At 36.6% G+C, this 18,807-nt stretch overlaps 1 protein-coding gene across 2 annotated transcripts; it reads right to left on the bottom strand.

The window, feature by feature from the left end:
• Positions 1 to 292: 292 nt before the first annotated feature.
• LOC134667250 (sodium-dependent nutrient amino acid transporter 1-like) lies at positions 293 to 18,022 on the bottom strand. Of its 2 annotated transcripts, none has more exons than XM_063524582.1 (14): positions 17,895 to 18,022; positions 9,919 to 10,074; positions 7,032 to 7,299; positions 6,415 to 6,634; positions 6,033 to 6,076; positions 5,332 to 5,479; positions 4,938 to 5,016; positions 4,155 to 4,258; positions 3,519 to 3,705; positions 3,002 to 3,178; positions 2,571 to 2,670; positions 1,485 to 1,652; positions 1,038 to 1,132; positions 293 to 557 (listed from the first exon to the last, which is right to left on the bottom strand). In XM_063524582.1, the coding sequence occupies exons 1-14, from the start codon at positions 17,895 to 17,897 to the stop codon at positions 384 to 386; spliced, it is 1,923 nt and encodes a 640-aa protein (XP_063380652.1). In that variant the 5' UTR covers positions 17,898 to 18,022; the 3' UTR covers positions 293 to 383. The 2 variants fall into 2 exon arrangements, with proteins under 2 accessions (XP_063380652.1, XP_063380651.1); XM_063524581.1 differs by having other exon boundaries at positions 17,883 to 17,975.
• Between the last annotated feature and the right edge of the window lie 785 nt (positions 18,023 to 18,807).

Here is an 18,807-nt window from a genome sequence, read left to right as displayed (position 1 = left end):
ATAAAAATATATGAAGTGAATTTATCCACTTTTAATTGTGACGTTCCACGGTAAAAGGTACCTTATGGCGGCTGGCGCTTACGTCACATTGCGCCGCAATAATATTGGCGTTAATAATAGCGTAAGCGCCAATCGCCATAAGGTACTTTTACCCGTGGGACGTCACAATTTGTTTCTAAGCTAAAGCATCGTTTGCAGACGTTTCTGTTTGGCACAAAATTAATTTACTACTAGTCTAAAAATTCACATCTAAGATTAGACGCTAAAGGACAGGTAGGTAATCATAACGTAATAATATCAAAACTCGTATATTTAATTTGTCATTGTCTTTGAAAATATGTACAATAAATAAATTATGAACTATAAGTACATTAATTTTAAAGTTAAACTCCTCTTCTGTAGGCGCCTATTAAGCTGAGGCCTATGTGTTTGACCTTGCTCGTGGTGCGTTTCTTCCTCGCTTCTTTGGCCTCTGCCCTGAAGAGGGCCCACTCCTGCCTCGTGGCCTTGTCGCTGGGGCCCCATGATGGCTTTTTGGTAAAGGCTACTTTGACCGTCTGTAAATGGAAAATGTTTTTGTCAATTTCATTTTCTATATAATATTTTGTTGCCGACTGTTATTTTCTTTTAACTAATTGCGAACATAGAACATTCGTTACATGTCCCTCTATCGTTCTAATTGAGCAAGAACGATAGAGAGGAACGCAATTTATTCTGTAAGTAGACATGGGCCTCAAGGCTGCCCTGTTATGGTAAAGCAGCGTATCTAGAGAGGATCCGAAATATGTAAAAAGATAAGCGGTTTTACCGTAACGTAAAGGGATCATTTACAATGCCATAATTTTGTCTGTCAGTTTTTCATAATCTGTTTGATATACCTAAATAATTCTAATATATTGAGTAGGTTGCTAGTCATTCTAATCTATTATATGTACCTACTTGCAGCCGATTGTAGACCAATTATGCATATTTAAGGAAATATATATTGTTGCCTTTTTAAATCTCCTTAATAAGTGTGTGTGTCTAACTCTACGTACCTTAATAAAGTTTCCAGTTCTGTACTTGTACATTGTTGTACCGATGAAGAGGGGTACCAGTGCAATGCCGATGAAAAGAATGACATATCCCATTGCTGAAAAAAATGACAGTAAAAATTGTTATTTATTGTATTGCCTCGTAAATATTAACACGTGTGCGATTACTATAGGCCCATTGACGTATAATATCTAAGGACGGGCCTTAACCCTTAACGAAAAATGGTACTAAGTAGTACAGCGGTGTCATTCACGAATTCACGAACCGATCGCGCGCGTGATGCTAACTCATCAACCAATCGCGTTGCAGCGGTGTCACACCGCTGTACTGCATTCCTGCTCCATTCTTATTGCCCGTAAGGCCAGTCCATAGATATCTATACGTCACTGTATAGGCCATACATAGAGAATTAATAAACTTATTACGGAAATTAACAACAGTGAACTTACTAATCGCAACATCCGGGAAGGCCGCGCCGCCAAAAGTATTATTAACTAAGGCGTATATAAAGACCACGATCATCATGGCAGGAGTAAGGATGCCCCAACACCACCGCCAGTAGAAGCCGGTCTTGAGTCCCAACATGAACTCGATGTCCAGGCACACGTTCTCTAGACCTGTGGAATACAAATTGGGTTAGTGTCAGGTGAAACTCAAACGTAACATGTCGTTTTGACTGAAAACCGCTGTGTTGCCGAAATAATTTTTAGCTTGTAAGATTTTACTATTGTATGTATGTTAGTTTGTAAGGTATGTATCTATGGGCCTTAGTTGTCTGATAGTAAATGATATTTGATTTGATTTTGATTTTGAATATTATAACATTTTTGATAAATTGATAGAAAATGAGCAATCTACCATAAAATAAAACTATTCAAACGGATCATATCGCGTATATTGAGTTCATCCCGAAATTTCGAACCGTTGGGAAGAATTCAATATACGCAAAATCCGTTTCCTCCTACCTTACCTTCCCCGTCACCTTGTATAAAAAAAGTCCCCCACCGCGTCTGTCTGTGTGTTTGTATGTATGTTCGCGATAAACTCAAAAGCTACCGAGGTTTTCACCTATCAATAGAGTGATTTTTTAGGAAGGTGTATAAGTGTAGTGTACCTAAGTATATTTTTTTTAAAGTTTTGTGAAACCCGTGCGAAGCTGAGGCGCCCGGGGTGAGTCGCTAGTACCTATGTTTACGTCATTATCATCACTTTACTTTACACGCACCGCACATCCGACACGTATAATGATAAAATATGATAAAAACCTGACAACGATTAGGTACTCTCTGCTACACCGCATTGCCCATTGCGCATGACCCAATGACCCAAAGCATTATTCTGATTTTAAAATCTGTAATACATTTGATATGGATTTGATACGACCCTGCGCGCTGATTGGTGCACACGTACTTATTTAATTCACTGCGTCGTCGTAAAGCTGCCATAAAAGTAGGTGCCTAATAAGTAATTAGTAGTAAACTTAATTAATTAGTAATTAGGAGTTAAACGATAACGTTGAAACAGTAGGTACTTACCGTACAGCCAGATAATTCCGACGACTTCAACAATACCAGTGAACAATATCAAGAACGTTCCGCCAAAGTGATCTATAAGCTCCAACACCCATTGACCGCCCTGAAAATAATTATCTTATGAAACTCTTGCAAGTCTTGAAACAACAAAATAAGCGCTGGTGGCCTAGCGGTAAGAGCATGTGACTTTCAATCCGGAGGTCGTGGGAGGTTCAAACCCCGTTTCGTACCAATGAGTTTTCGGAAAACTTATGTACGAAATATCATTTGATATTTACCAGTTGCTTTTCGGTGAAGGTAAACATCGTGAGGAAATCGGACTAATCCCAATAAGGCTTAGTTTCCCCTCTGGGTTGGAAGGTCAGATGGCACTTGGCAGTCACTTTCGTAAAAACCAGTGCCTACGCCAATTACGCAACGCAAACGCAACTTACAGGGGTGACGTAGATGAGGCCGACGGCGAAGCCGGCCGTGCAGCAGCATGCGGAGATGATGATGGTGGGCACGCGCGGGAAGGTGTCCAGCAGCACCGTGTTGACGGCCGACAGCATGGCCACGGCCGAGCCCACGCCAAGTACCGCCATCATCAGGAAGAACAGTACGGAGAACAACTGCAAATTACATAACATTAGTTTGTATTTATTCTGGATATTTACGAGAAGGTACGCTATTATTAGCAGTAGGTAGGTATATATTTTATTTGAACGAGTACAGTCACTTGCAATAATATATCACACAACGAAGGCCGCAAAAATATCTGACAGGAACTTATTTTGTAGAGCCATTAGTCAGAAGAGTAACATTCTATTGCACGTGACTGTACAACCGTTGAGGAGAAAATTTGAAAACTAATTCAAAATGGCGGCGGCGCTTCATTAGTTTTTCTGGATCGCTTCCCTGCACGCAAAAATACGTATTCACCATTCACGTCAAACATTTTTTCTATTGTACCTGAGGCAGGGGTGTTTTCGCGATAGCGTCGGGGTAGGATATGAACGCCAGGCCAGTGCCGCCATCACCAACCACATCGTTCACTTCGCGGCCCAGCACATACGCCAGGTTCCCCAGGATGCCGAAGATCGTGATACCCGACAGCAGACTCGTGAAGGTGTCCAGGGTTGTAACGATCATGGCGTCTCTGTTGAAGATGATGAAGCTTAAAACTTTGTCTTATGGTCGTAATTATTGCTATTAATTTTGTGCTCATCATGATGATGATATTAAAATGTCGCTTAACTTCGAACTAAGGTAAATCCATTCGACCCTCTCAGCAAATATTGTACCCTAATGGCTCTTTTACCTATTCTTAATACCAAAATCGTATAATCTGATAGATGGATTTACCCGAGTTTGAAGTTAAGTTGACTCATTTTTAAGATTGACAAAAAATCACAATAAAAAAATCAATTTCTTAAGGGCTCTTTTGCAAGTCAATACAAAATTTACAGTAACATCATATTATAGGTAAATAGCATTAGAAGAAGACAATAACAATGATAATTCTCTTGGAGTTGTCACCAATTTTGGACAGTATAACACAGTAAGCAATGTTGAACTGTCTTAAACTAGTCGTGCAATTGCACTTACCTGTAAACGTTTTGTCTGAAGCCGTTGTATGAAGAGAACATAATCATACATCCTGTGCACACAGAGAGAGAGAAGAACACCTGCGTTACGGCTGCGTACCAGACCTAGAAATCAAACACACTATCAGGCGCCTATTGCACCACGCTGCCAATTGACACCTGACACTAACACTTAAAAATCGTACCAGAAACGTCCGACAAGCAAACATTGACTTGACGCTATGTGCCATTGTTAGGTACCTACTTAAAACCGACTAAGAAATGTACAGGGTATTGTCGGTGTCAGGTGTCAATTGTCAAGTTGGTGAAATAGGCGCTAGGTATGAGGTGTAGTGGACAGCACTGGTAATGAAAACCTGTTGCCAAAATTGGACACTTATGGTTTTGTACCTTATAGGCCGCAGTAGTCATTGGCAAAATGTTGCGTGCTAACTTAGAATAATCTTTTTTTTTTTATTAGCCTATTGGCGGGAAAGGAGGAGGTTTTTGCCCAGCAGTGGGACACTCCTATAGAATAATCTTACTGTAATATAATTACAATGACTTATCTTCGGTTGCCTGTATTAGGCACTTTCAACTTTTTTCATAGTTTAGGTTAGCAGGCGAATTTACCCATACAGGAAAATGGGGATATGTTTGTATGGTGGAGATAGGTACCTAACCAATTTTCCTTTTAATACTGCATTTTATTGAATAGTTTCAGATTTCTTCCTACTGTTTTGTTTGGATATAATGGATAGCTGACACAGTAAACTTTAGATAAATAGTAGGGGTTGTAACTTACATTAAGCTCGATGAGTTTATCCCACTGGGGAGTCAAGAAGAACAAAATTCCCGTTCCGGCTCCATCCAAGGTGCAGGTACTGAAAATTATATAAATTGCTTTTAATTTAATAATAAATGCTATCGTAAAATGCTAAATAAAAAATACCTTTATCAAACACCACCACCAACATATTTTCTTAGCATCTTGTATTGTGTACACAGCGTTAATTGTACCTCTAGTAATATGCCTCGCTGTATTTTTAACTATATGCAAAATTAATAAAAATACTTGTGCGCATTACCTTTGTAACCGCCCCGGTTTAGTAATAACACGCATATGACAACTAAATATCGCACTGAAAATCCACCCATAAAATATCCAGTATAACTTTCACGTAAAAAGTAGTTGGTACCTAATCAACAGAATCACCATGACGATGTAGGGGAAGATGGCGAGGAAGTAAGCGGCCTTGCCGGAGCTCTTGACTCCTCGTGCGACGATCAGGAAGATGATCACCCAGGACAGCAGCAGGAACAGCACTAGGTACCAGATCGGGAGGCCTGCAACCACATTCAACTTCAAATTAGTTTAAAGAATCCCATCACAGCCTGATCCCGTCTTGGTTATTTTCAAATTAAATTCTGTTGCAAGGACTTATGGTTAACTAATTCACTGTGGCACTGGACCGAAAGACCCGATACAAAGTATACGAGCGCGTTAGCTAGGCTTAACGTTTGATCCCACAGTAATTAATATTGTGTACATCAGACCAATAATTTACTCGTCTGTGTTTGTCTTTAATTTAGAATATAATAAAATAATTTAGAATATTACTATTTCTAAAAATATCAATATAAAGAAATCTATCTTATTCTGGTATAGATATACCAGATAGGTTTTTTAGGTACCTAGATAGGTAAATAGGAATTACAAAAATCTAATCAGTCCTCGCGGAGATAAGAGTCTTTAATCCCATTCTCTCCATAATTGGTAATTAAAACGTAATTTTAGTAAGCTCTTTTAATAATAATAGATGGATTAAGGACATAACACCTAACAATAACTTTGTTAAATAAAATAAGTACTTATTTTGTTGCCAATTCATATACTAACCAAGACCACCAGCAAGGGTGTCCTTCTGCTGAATCACTGTCCTCCTGTAAAAGGAAATTAACAGCTAATTTAATATACAGAATGTCCTTAAAGGGGCCCACTGATTAACAGTCCGCCGGCCGGTATCGGTCTGTCAGTTGTACGGACCTCCAAAATTTTGTTCTAACTGAGAGGCCGATACCGTCCGGCGGACTGTTAATCAGTGGGCCCCTTTAAATACATATAAACTATATTAAAAGCAAGCTTATAAGAGTTATTTATTTAGTATTTTTCTACTACAAAACACAAAAGAGATACAGAACTCATTCAATATTTTTTTATTAGTATTTGATAAGTAATTATAAAAAAAAAACTTAAGTTAAAACATCTAGAAAAAACTTACAAAAAGAATAGCTCGGCACTGCTCGTGCCGTTTTCAACATGGACGCCATCACCGGTGTGTCCGGATGGCACGCACAGCACGTCTGTCCAGGTCTCGTCGCAGACCGCCCACGGCAGGGTGGCTTGGAAGCTGAACACCAGGTAGTACAGGCACAGGGCGATGATCGACACGTAGTACGACAAGATGAGGCTCGTGCCCAGGGCCTGTGCGTAGCCCGTTCCTGGAATATAAAATTAGTTACCTCAGTTAACTGAATCTGTCAGGAAAGTCTATGATATGATAATGACCAATAATTGACTAAGTATAATATGATGCTGTTGCTACATTTTTAATTTTCATATATATAAGAAAGAATCATTCTTTTCAACTTTTTGACTCCATCAGGTTCACATTGCCACAAAACCATATGCTTTTCTTAACATTTTTTAGTGTTCCGTACAAAACTTTGTTTACGGAACACTTATGGGATCACTTCGGTCTTGTTTTCTTCATTTGTTTATCCTTATTACGATTCAACGTTTTCAAATTACATAGTTAGTATATAGTAGTATATATATAGTTTATATTATAAGTACTTCTTTAAATACTCAAGCATAGATACTATTAGAATTACAAACCTTTCATTGCAGGCGACAGTGCCCAAATCTTCACAGAATTTCTTGTACTAAACTGGCCCATAGCACATTCAAGGTAGTACATGGGTTTACCAATTATGAAAAGTACTACAATGTAAGGTATGAGGAAGGCACCACCGCCGTTATTGTACGCCACGAAGGGGAACCGCCATACGTTGCCAAGGCCCACTGATGTGGCTATACAGGACATGAGGAATTCGATCTGGTTTCCCCATGTTGCTCGCTGGGGCGCATTTGCTTCTGGGTCCTCCTGAAATGATATATATCCAGATACTTATAGGAATAAGAGGCCGCAAAGCGACTAAATATTTAGCACTTATCAGGAGCGTTAGAAGTAGAACCTTTGTAATAGGTTTAAATTTTAAATAAAAAATTATGGGTAGACAGAAAATAGACATTCAAAAGGCGTTTTCAGCTCAAAAAATCAAAGCCCCATTAAACAAAATTACCTACGTTTTAATAATCGAAAAAAATAGCCAATTTATTAAGACAAAACGGGACGACCGCCTATAGAAAATATTTTTATATTAACCATGGGGCCAATTTTTGAATTTCTACCACTCGGTTTCGTGTATTTCGTTAAATAATATCTGCAATACTAGGGACTTAAATTCTACTAATAGAATTTAAATCTAGTGGTTAATATGTAGCACTAGATTCCAAATTTCGATCGCTCGTATTTCAAAAATTAGCATTTCGCTGTTTTCCACCGACTTTCGGGCGACGAACTATTAAGAGTTACGAAGCTTTTAAAAGATTGTATTTATAGATGGTCAAGCAAATCTTGTCAGTAGAAAAAGGCGCGAAATTCAAATTTTCTATGAGACGATATCCCTTCGCGCCTACATTTTTCAAATTTGCCGCCTTTTTTTACTGACAAGATCTGCTTGACCAACATAATTTGGTTTTCGCTCCTAACTTGTATATATCTGATAAGAGTGATAATAAAAAATCTAAAAATGGCAAACGAAAGGGCATATTATAGCGGTGGTCAATATTTACTAAATTGTGTAGAACTATTAGAAATCTGATTTTAAAGAACACGGGTCAACTTAATATCCAATATTATACCATTTTATTTGTATTTGAAATGGATCGAAAAATTAACAAGACTTAAGTATTTAATGAAAATTAAAAACGATCTCTTGCGCGTAGTCTGGTTTAGGTACTTACTTAGTACGTATTTTGTTTTAAAAGTACATTCAATTTTTGTTATCGTTTTTAATAGATAATCGTTTGTTAAATTAAGTCACTCATATATTTTTTTATTCATTGGTAGAAATAAATGAGGAGTAGAGTACAGCCTTTTTTCGACGGGATCTATTTTTGTTGTTGTTTGAATGGGGTATTTCTGCCAAGTTTAAATTCGAGATGATTAAGTAGTAGTAATTGAGGAAGCTCATCAGAATTCGGTCAAATTGTTTGTTTTTTAAAACAAATTATAGCCAGCATTCAATGAATGTAGTATGATTGATACCTTTGGGTATGGTGCTTTACGCACACTAGTGTCCCATCCCCTCCCCCTGACACAACCCCCCCTTTTAGCTTGAAATATGTCCCGGTTGACAGTTTTTTTTAATTTTTTGGCGAAAGTATACAATATAGGAAAAAAATGTGAATGCTGGCTATAATTTATTTATCTTCCCCGTACATAGAACACAACTTGACCGAATCATACGTACGCTAGTTTGCAAGGGTGGTTTCTAAAGAGTAGGTATCCGAGATTCTATGAAATACGCGTTTAGCGATCTTGAAATAATAGGTATCGGACTTTAATTAAATAATCATACTTGTACTTAGGTATCTATAGTTTTACTCGTATCTAAATAATTTAAGGATGATATCGTGTATACAGGGTGATTCATGAGACGTGAGCAGGACTAATCCTACACACTCAGTAACTGATAATTGATCGATCACCGTAGTATTTAGGTGAAACAACCACACTTTTTGCTATTTTTTAACTTTTTGTTGAGGGCAAATTTAATTTTCTACAATCTTGGTCACCCTACAAAACCTAATTAATAAACATAAAACCTCTTTTACCGTAATGACAGCATTTTGATTACAAAGAAAATGAACTGTCAAACTTGGTGAGATACGAGTTTTCTAAAGTAACCAGACCGTGATGACAGTGATGGCATTCAATTTGACACAGTTTGGTATTCTAATTTTAGGGTGACCATGCATGTCGTAAATAAATTAATAACTTTTTTTTTAACACGACTACAAAATTAACGTTAAACTCACTAATACTGATACGAAACAATTGCTTATAATTTACGAAATGCGCAGTGTTAGTCCTGCTCATGTCTCCTGAATCACCCTGTATAGATAACGTACAATGACACCATATAATAGATATACCTACGTCATTAAAATTGAATATAATCTTGTATTAACTAAGTACCTACTTTATGTTTACTAACTACTATTTACACTAGATAATAGTACCTATATCTTTTCCGATAACAGGAAACACATATAAAAAAAAAATCATAAGTATCTATTTTCTATTGTTGTGTTTTTTTTTGTTTTTAATTGTAACATAGTAGTAAATTAACAATTGAAACTATCCGAAGGGATGCCAGGTTGCCATTGAATTGGTCCACGCCGAGCAATCAGTCGCGGAGGGCTGCAGGCCGATGGCCCTGGGTTCGAATCCGCGTAAAGGGCAATTATTTAACGGCCTCTTAGCCTAGTCGGTAGCGACCGTCCCTATGAAACCGATGGCCCTGGGTTATTTGAGTACCTAGGTACTTCACAACACAAGCTTTCTTGAGCTTACTTCTTTGCATTTTAACTCGGTAATATCTCAAAATAAAAGCACATTCAGAGACATCCTTGTAAAAAACAAACACACACGTACTTTCTTTTCATCGTTAACTTCTAGAGGTGGGGGTGGTGGTTTGAATGACGGCGGAGGCCCAGGAGGCCCCCCCGGAGGAGGGGGCCCAGGGGGCGGGAGGCCACGAGGGGGACCCTCTGGAAATGCGTCGAAGGCGGCATTGTCTTGCTCTTTGCTCTGAAAAAAAAACCATTGAAATCCGTTAAATAACTTAAGCAGCAGAATAAGTAAACATTTTGGTATCATTTACGGTGACCTCTCACGGCCGGCATTTTGATTTTTATTTGGTAAAATAACTGAAAGCAGAAAAATGGCGAAAGAAAATATCGCTTGGTCAAATGTTTTTTTTGGAGGATTATTTTTCCAAAAAGATATGTACATGAACGTACCTACTTTTTTGTGTCCAAATTAATAAGCTTTAATATTGGCCTTACTATATTTTCATTGCATAGCGTAGCTTTCACAGTGAGTAGATTCCAAATTACATATTGTTTTATGTAGGTAGGTAAGTATTTGTAATTAAATGTATTAATGTATTCGCAATGTACCGGTTCCATACGTATTTATTACATAAAATTATTTTAATTATAGGTAGACTAATAAAGTTTGATTCCACGTTATTCATGGCCATAATAGAAAGGCGACTAGATTTTTTTTGCGCACTCCATCTATGAGAAGATCTATTGCGAAATACTTGTGCGGTCATGTGAGAATTTGGCAATTCGAATTAATTCAATGCAACATGTGGGTGTAAGTATTTAGGTATTCAATAAAGGGTCATTATGATGTCAACTCGTTCAATATACATTATTGCAAGACCACTTTACCAAAATACACATTTATTTTGCATTTAATCTCTAGTTTGGCTAATTGGGCATTTCGGCAAAACAAATAAGTTAATTATCAGGTCGATTTAATTTAGAAGGCTCTTCAAATGTGAATCAATATTTTTTTTCAAGATTTTTACTACTACTGCTATTATTGTTATTATTTACTATTTATGACTTAAATTTGCATACCCAAGTCTTGCTCATAAATAAGTACGAGTAAACTTGTTGCTATTGTCTTGATGCTATTTACTCTGGCAATATTATATTTCCTATTAGGTACTTTTTGTTATTGAGTTATGTAGGTACACTACCTAATTATCCTGAAAGGCAGCAAAATTTGACACTTTGTCGATATTTCTCATAAAACTATGAAAGGTACCAATTCAATGTCACGTTACCACATTAAAACAAGTCTAATATAGTTCTTAAATATATTATTAGTGCGTCGATAACCGTGATCTTGTATCTTTATAATTGGAACCTTGTACGCAAAGTATACCCAGCAAACATTTTTGGTCGATATTCCGAAAAAGGCACCTATTTTAGGTCGCACAATTTAGGAGACCAAAATGAGGCACGTCGAATCGACGTCGTGGGCACGTGCCGGCGACATAAATGGGGAAAAAACGCACGTGCCGGCGACGTATTTATTGACGGTAAATTAGTGATTACAACCATTAGGTCAACACTAGGTCATGTTTCCGATGTGGATTCGACGTCGCCACGACGTGCCGCGTAGTGAAAATGTACTAATTTGGTATTCTTTACCACCTTTAGACGTGATGGCGACATATTTTTATCCATATAATTACTCTGCGAGGCAATATTTAGATGAGACGCGATGAAGAGAAAAAGAGACACAAACATTTTACGCTTATATATTCTTTTCACTCAGAAACAAAATGTCTAACAAGAAAACAACTTTAAGTTGTGCAATGATAATGGCGGCCACTAAGTCATTTAAAATAATTTAGGCCGATTACGCTGATGAAGAACGATGAAATCTAGTGCACAGAAAATTTTTTCGTGCAGTATGTTAGGTTTACATACAAAACTATCGATGGGCTTTTGAAATATTTAAGTTTTCAACATTTTATAAAATCAAAATGCATATATTTGCTTGTAATTGAGTGTTGTAATTGAATATTTGTGTGTGTGAGTGTATTGACTTGATCAAAAATATTGTTTTATTTTGAATATTAGCACAATGAAGTACCGTGCGATGGCACCATTCAAGATATAACAACTTAAGTTATGCAATTTCATATTTAGCATCTCGTTATAATGAAAGAAAATGGCGGCACAACCTTATGGTATTGATAGTACTTTACAAGTGATTTTAACTATATGGTCGCAATTTGGTATCTATTTTAAGTAACATTTACCTAAAATTAGTAGCTAAATCGACATAAAATCGACGACCTAAAGGTCTCCGTATAAGAAATAATTACGTCGCAAATACACCTAAAATGTCTTATTAGTACATTTGACCTATTGGTCAGACTTTGCAGTTAATTTTACCTAATATTTCGACTTATTTTCAACCATTAAGTCCCTGACTTCATGGTCCCCGTATAAGAAATAATTACGTCGCATATACACCTAAAATGCCTTATTAGTACATTTGACCTATTGGTCAGGGTTCGAAGTTAATATTACCTAATATTTCGACAGATTTTCAACCATAAAGTCCCTGACTTCATGGTCTCCGTATAAGAAATAATTACGTCGCATATACACCTAAAAGGCCTTATTAGTATATTTGACCTATTGGTCAGGGTACGAAGTTAATTTTACCTAGTAATAGGACTTATTTTCAACCATTAAGTCCGTGACTTCATAGTCCCCGTATAAGTAATAATTACGTCGCAAATACACCTAAAATACCTTATTAGTAGATTTGACCTATTGGTCAGGGTTTAAGGTTAATTTTACCTAATATTTTGCCTTATTTTCAACCCCTAAGTCCCTGACTTCATGGTGTATTTATGAAGTGAAATTTACGTTTTATTATCCCTATATTTTGACTTGGAAGTAAAAGTGTACAATACGTAAAATAATTGGTGACTTAGGACGTCATTTTCACTTAAATTGGAAAAATCTTCTTCGAGCCTAGGAAAAAATACTTAAAATGTTTGCTGGGTAGCAGAAGGTCGTTTAAACAAAGGCCGATGGTTTAACGCTCGCGATGTATTCAGTAAGTTGCATGAGACAAGGAAATTGCAAAAGTACTATGCAGGTTATCGCTCCGATGTTTATTATATGTATAGATAAATTATATCTATGTCCGCAGTTTATATACCTATACATAAGCTATGCAACTTGTAATCCGTAACCCCCAAAGGGCTACTTAGGAATTTCATAGGGAAGATCGCTTCGCAAAAGGTGCGGGAGAAATGTGTGGTGGTGTCATGGTGGCTGATAGGACCAGAAGCGGGGCGCGTCAAAAATATTTTTAGCCAAAACAAATCTAATTTGGTTCTCCTATTATTCGTGAACAGTAGAAAAAATTATCAACTGTCTGTCAATTAGAAAACCCGTTGGGAATAGAGTTTTATGGATGGCCGTCACTGGTACTCGTAGGAGTGGTATAGGTACCCCTGTATTGCGTTTAAAATATCTTTTTTTTTACTAATCATTAAGTCCTTTCTGGTTCCTTAAATCGTTTCGTTTTTTTCCCTCTAGGATTACTGTTCCGACTTATTTTATTGCACCCAATATCCGAGGCAAACTTATCACTCAACTAGAATTGTTTAAATAAGATATGAGGATTACAAAGGTGATAATAAAGAACGCTATTGATGAATAAATTGAATAATATTTACTGCTTCCTACAGGCAATTTCAACTTGTTTTGATGACGGCGTGTGACATGACATGAGGCAGTAAGTTAAAAAAAAACAATTTGGCAACCTCACGTCACGAGCTCTCCAAACGCATCATTACATTTTACATTACATGAAATTGCAGTATACGGAATACGCGTCTGAAGCAGTATACGGAAAGTCATAATAGCCAAGCGGAGCGAGGCTTGAGAATCTTGTGAAGAATGTTTGTGTCCTTAATATGCGGTTTTTGTCCTACAGTTCGTTTTTTTAGCATTAGAAATTAGGTAAACAATCTTGATGTGTCTTTTAATTGAAAAACACATTTTAAAAATAAGTTACGGCAAATGTGTAACAATTATGAATCTAACACGATCATTTATATTCTTCTGCTTTCATAAGTAATAGTTTTTGAATTTTAAAAAGCGTTTTTCAATTAATAGACATGTCAAGATCGCTTACCTTCTTGCAAGTTCTTTCTAATGCTAAAAAAAACCGGGCAAGTACGAGTCGGACTCGCGCACGAAGGGTTCCGTACCATAATGAAAAAAAAGGAAAAAAAAAAACGGTCACCCATCCAAGTACTGACCACGCCCGACGTTGCTTAACTTTGGTCAAAAATCACGTTTGTTGTATGGGAGCCCCATTTAAATCTTTATTTTATTCTGTTTTTAGTATTTGTTGTTATAGCGGCAACAGAAATGCATCATCTGTGAAAATTTCAACTGTCTAGCTATCACGGTTCGTGAGATACAGCCTGGTGACAGACAGACGGACGGACGGACAGCGAAGGATTAGTAATAGGGTCCCGTTTTACCTTTTGGGTACGGAACCTAAAAAACGAACTGTAGGGTCATCGAAACTGCTGTGTGTGCTTTGTATGTGAATGCTGTTTGGTTTTCTTTCCTTCTTTATCAAATTGGTGTGTTAATAACATTACTAAACTGTAAAATAAAGGTTTGTCGAGAGCACTGCAATATTTTTTCTTGGGAAACATCGCAAACAAAGATATCATCAACATGACAAATATTGGATTGGTTAGTAGGTACGTGAAACAAAACACACCGGACAATAAAAAAAGTGTTAGTGTAAAGGTGTAAAGCAACGAGTAGGAGTAAATATATAGGTATAGTTGGTCAAACCAATTTGTCAGTCAGTAAGAACCAGGAAAACTATAACTATTCATCCTTATCTTTTGGGTGCTAGTACTAGTGTAAGACAAAGATATAATGATTCTCTCTGTCTATGATTGAAATGAGATAGTCGTCCTTTGACAAACTATATATTTAGTAAGTCGTAGAAAATAATATTCCTAGATTCTCTGAATGCGTACAAAATGCATTTGCATCGCTATTTGCGACGCTAACAAGAGATAATTTATTTTGGTAATAGTTTCAAGTTTGCCGCAGCTCAGTAGTACCTATCAATACAATAAGTTTTTGTCAATAATTTGGGTTTAGGTACAAGCTTTTATCGCTGACTATACTTTTCTTTCAACTCAACAGGCAACTAGTACCATCGCCCACATATTAACTGTACATCGGTGGACCTTATGCCTTTTGTAATAAGGTCCACCGATGTACAGTTAGGGGTTTTACTGTTTACATCAAGAAAATTCCAACTAACCCAAACACAATTAATTTACGTGTTTTATCACAGAGTTCCCATGACCACCTCCTGTCTCCGTCATCAGATCGGCTCACTGTGTCATTGATTGATTACTAATTATTAACGTTCTAATTACCTAATCATATATCAAAAGATAATTAGGATTATGCCTGAATATTTGATACAAGAATCTGATAAGATAATCCTACTAAAAACGTAAAATCGTGTTCATTAGCATAACGCAGCAATGCTGCAAGTTTTCATGAATCTATCGTTTAGTTTTGCTAACTTAATTGACTTGAAAAACATGTCTAGCTAAACAAGAAGACAATACCTATAGTTCGTTTTTTTTAGCAGTAGAAAGAACTCCACAGAAGCAAGCGTGTAGTTTTTATCAGGCTCTTTAATTATTAATAATTATTGAATTATCTAATGTAGCATGGTCAATAGACATAATTTACTTCAAATTATTACCGCTAAAAGTGCCGGATTTGGAACCACAAGCTTACTTCTGCCAAGTTCTTTCTAATGCTAAAAAACACGGACTATACATGTAGCTACGTAAGGAAGTCGATTCTTAATACGGAATTAACACAGCTCAACAAACAAACTTGTAAGTAATAGGTAAACGCCTTAATAATTAGGCAAAGTAAGTAACAAGAGTCAAACACTTCATAAACAATTCGGCTGAAAAACAACAACTAGGAATATGGGTGGGAGATAAAGATATCTACATACTTGCTTATGCCTTAGTAATTATTATAAACCTCCATTCAAACAGCGTGTGAACTACGATAGAGGAAGTTCAGTAGGAACCTAATTACTTCGCGTTGAAGAAGTTATGGTTAGTATTTACCGGCCTACGTTATCATATGGTCATTTAGTATTGTATAGCGTTACAGGTGCAGTGCATAATTGTTTTCCATCGTAGTATCTCGGAAACGTTCGTATTTGTCATGCTACTTCAGTCAACCTGTGCTTTTTGTACCGAGACTGACTGAAATAGCAAGACACGTTCGCACGTTTCCGTGAACATACGAAGGAAAACAATTATGAACTACATCTGTATATCTGAAGGAGGTATATAATTATTATATGTACCAATCTATAGCCTCTAGCGGCCCACCATACAAGGAAAATTGGCAATCGAATTTGAATCAACGGTATTAGAAAATAGAGTTGAATTTGTTTTGTTTTAAAATCGAACGAAACGAAATAAAAGTAAAACTCTATTCCATTTCATTAAGATTTATATTTCATTGGAGGTAATTTGTACTAGTATTAGGACATTGAACCCCAAGAGGTAGAGGTTAAATATTATGCAGGTACACTGGTAATTTGTAAGACAAAGTATAGTTATTAATTATTTTCAAGGAGGAAGTCGTCCAATAACATCCATTCGTCGACATCTTTTGTTTCTTTTTTATGTACCTATAGGTATAGGTATGTCCTTGATTTCCCGAAGACGGGACCGTTTAAGAAAGTTATTTTTCGTTGTCATCACCTCAAGATCTGATTATTAGATCCTCGAGAAATTGAAGGAATACCTATTCTTAATGAACAAGGTGTTTTTAGTAACTCGTGAATTTACTGTCAGAAAGCATCATTTGGAGCATTCCATCAAATTGTCTACCGTTGTCCCGTACAAACGCGAAGTTTCTGAAGATTTAAAAGTAAAGGAGTTTCCTTTTCTATGACAAATGGTCAAAAATATGCACAGAAAAATAATCGCCTGCTTTAAATGCCGAGAAAAAAGTCGCAACACAGGAAATAAAATGCGTTTGTACGGGACAGCCCGTGGAATGCTCCATTTGGTAAAGTGGAACTGATGAATGAGGACCATAACATGCAATAAATTTAATTAATTTAATATAAACTGACTACAGCTACAAAAATAATAAGTAACAAAATGCTTACATATAGGTAGTTAATCCAGTTAATCGATAGATATAAAACGACTAATGCCAGGTTTAACGTTACGGAAGGAAAAATACAGTCACGTTCTTATTATTATTGCCACAGTAGGTAAGTACGTCTACCAAATTAAATCGTGGCGCACCACATCACGTGGAATGCACGAGATAATACGGAATCTAATCAAAATAATAATGATTATCTATCGATTATTACACCCGGTGTCGTACCTATAAGTGATAAACCAGCACGAAATTAATTATATGGTAAAATACCTGATTTCATATTTGAAATGGGTATTTACTGGTTTTTATGGAGCAAATAATTTTTTTACGAATAATTTTTTCAAGGATTTCCTATTTTCAGAGATGACAGAACAGAACCAATGGGAAGGACATTTTTGACTACTGCTAGTCGGATACAAAACTTATCAGTTACCTATTTAAAGATATTTGTAGGTAATTTATCTAAATTTTTAACGATAGCCTTAAAACTAATCAAGTACCTATAGGTTCTGAGTTAAAGACTTCGATCTTTCAGAATCTTATGCTCAGTCAAGTAAACTACAAAACTTTCTAAAAAATACCCTAATTTTTCCCCGAAATGGCAAGATTTCTATTACATATGCACCTACTTTATCTTACTCACATCCAGTATCAGTTTAACTAGAAATATGGTAAACTTAATGATGACCTAATAATGCTTAAGTATAACAAAAATTGTTTGTAAACAATGGCCACCACCACACCATAACACGCCTGCAACTGGTTCCAAAGCACAAACATGGAGACACAACACGTTTAACATACACAACTTCTCACCATTGTGATTCACTGTCACTTTTTTTAGCAATTTATTTTTTATTTTTTTGCGAGCAAATGCAACGCGCGCCTGTCGGACGCAAATGAATTCGTGCGCGAGGTCCTTCTCAGTTTTATATAAATATATCGAGCGGCAAGCATTGAAGGATGGCTTCTATAATCTATCCGAATACCGCTCGGACTAATCACCCGCGTTGACGCATTCAAGTTGCAACAAGGTGCCTTTGATTTGTTTATAAAGTGAATAATTGAAGAACACCCTTGTCTCACCAAGGTAACTGATGGGGATGACACATTTTGTATGTATTAGTTAAGTACACACATAAAGTGTAATGTGTATTGACTTGAGGTAATCTAATCTGAAAAATAAGGGCAAGGAGCGGTTTTCAGTGTCTTGAAGATTTTAAACAACAACATATACCTACAGAGTGTTATTTTAACTCTACAGTTTCACCCAAAAATACATTGAGAAAAAATATTTACCTACTGCGCAGTGGAAGGCGGGCATTAGCGATGCTCCGTTATAAATTTAACTTCTTTTATTTGAATCAGGCTACAAGGCCCATGTTATTTATGTTACAAATACTATAATATATTTCATACAACTTTATTTAAAACTAATTTAAGTAGTTTGACAAAAGAACGGCTTGGCTGCGTTGAATCGTCTGCACTTGTGTCGGGTTCGCGGCATGTTTACTATGGGGCCATTTGTTTTACGATTTCGGGGTTGGTTAAGACCAACCGAGGATCGTGGTGAAAGTTGTTCTTTATGAGTTTGACGGGTGAAAAAAAACCGGGCAAGTGCGAGTCGGACCGCGCACGAAAGGTTCCGTACCATAATGCAAAAAAAAAAACAAAAAGAAGCAAAAAAAAAACGGTTACCCATCCAAGTACTGACCACTCCCGACGTTGC

This window comes from Cydia fagiglandana, chromosome 9 (assembly GCF_963556715.1).
Source record: "Cydia fagiglandana chromosome 9, ilCydFagi1.1, whole genome shotgun sequence".
Lineage (NCBI taxonomy): Eukaryota > Metazoa > Arthropoda > Insecta > Lepidoptera > Tortricidae > Cydia > Cydia fagiglandana.
Note: the sequence above shows the minus strand (reverse complement) of the source record. Positions and strands in the feature narration are given on the sequence as shown.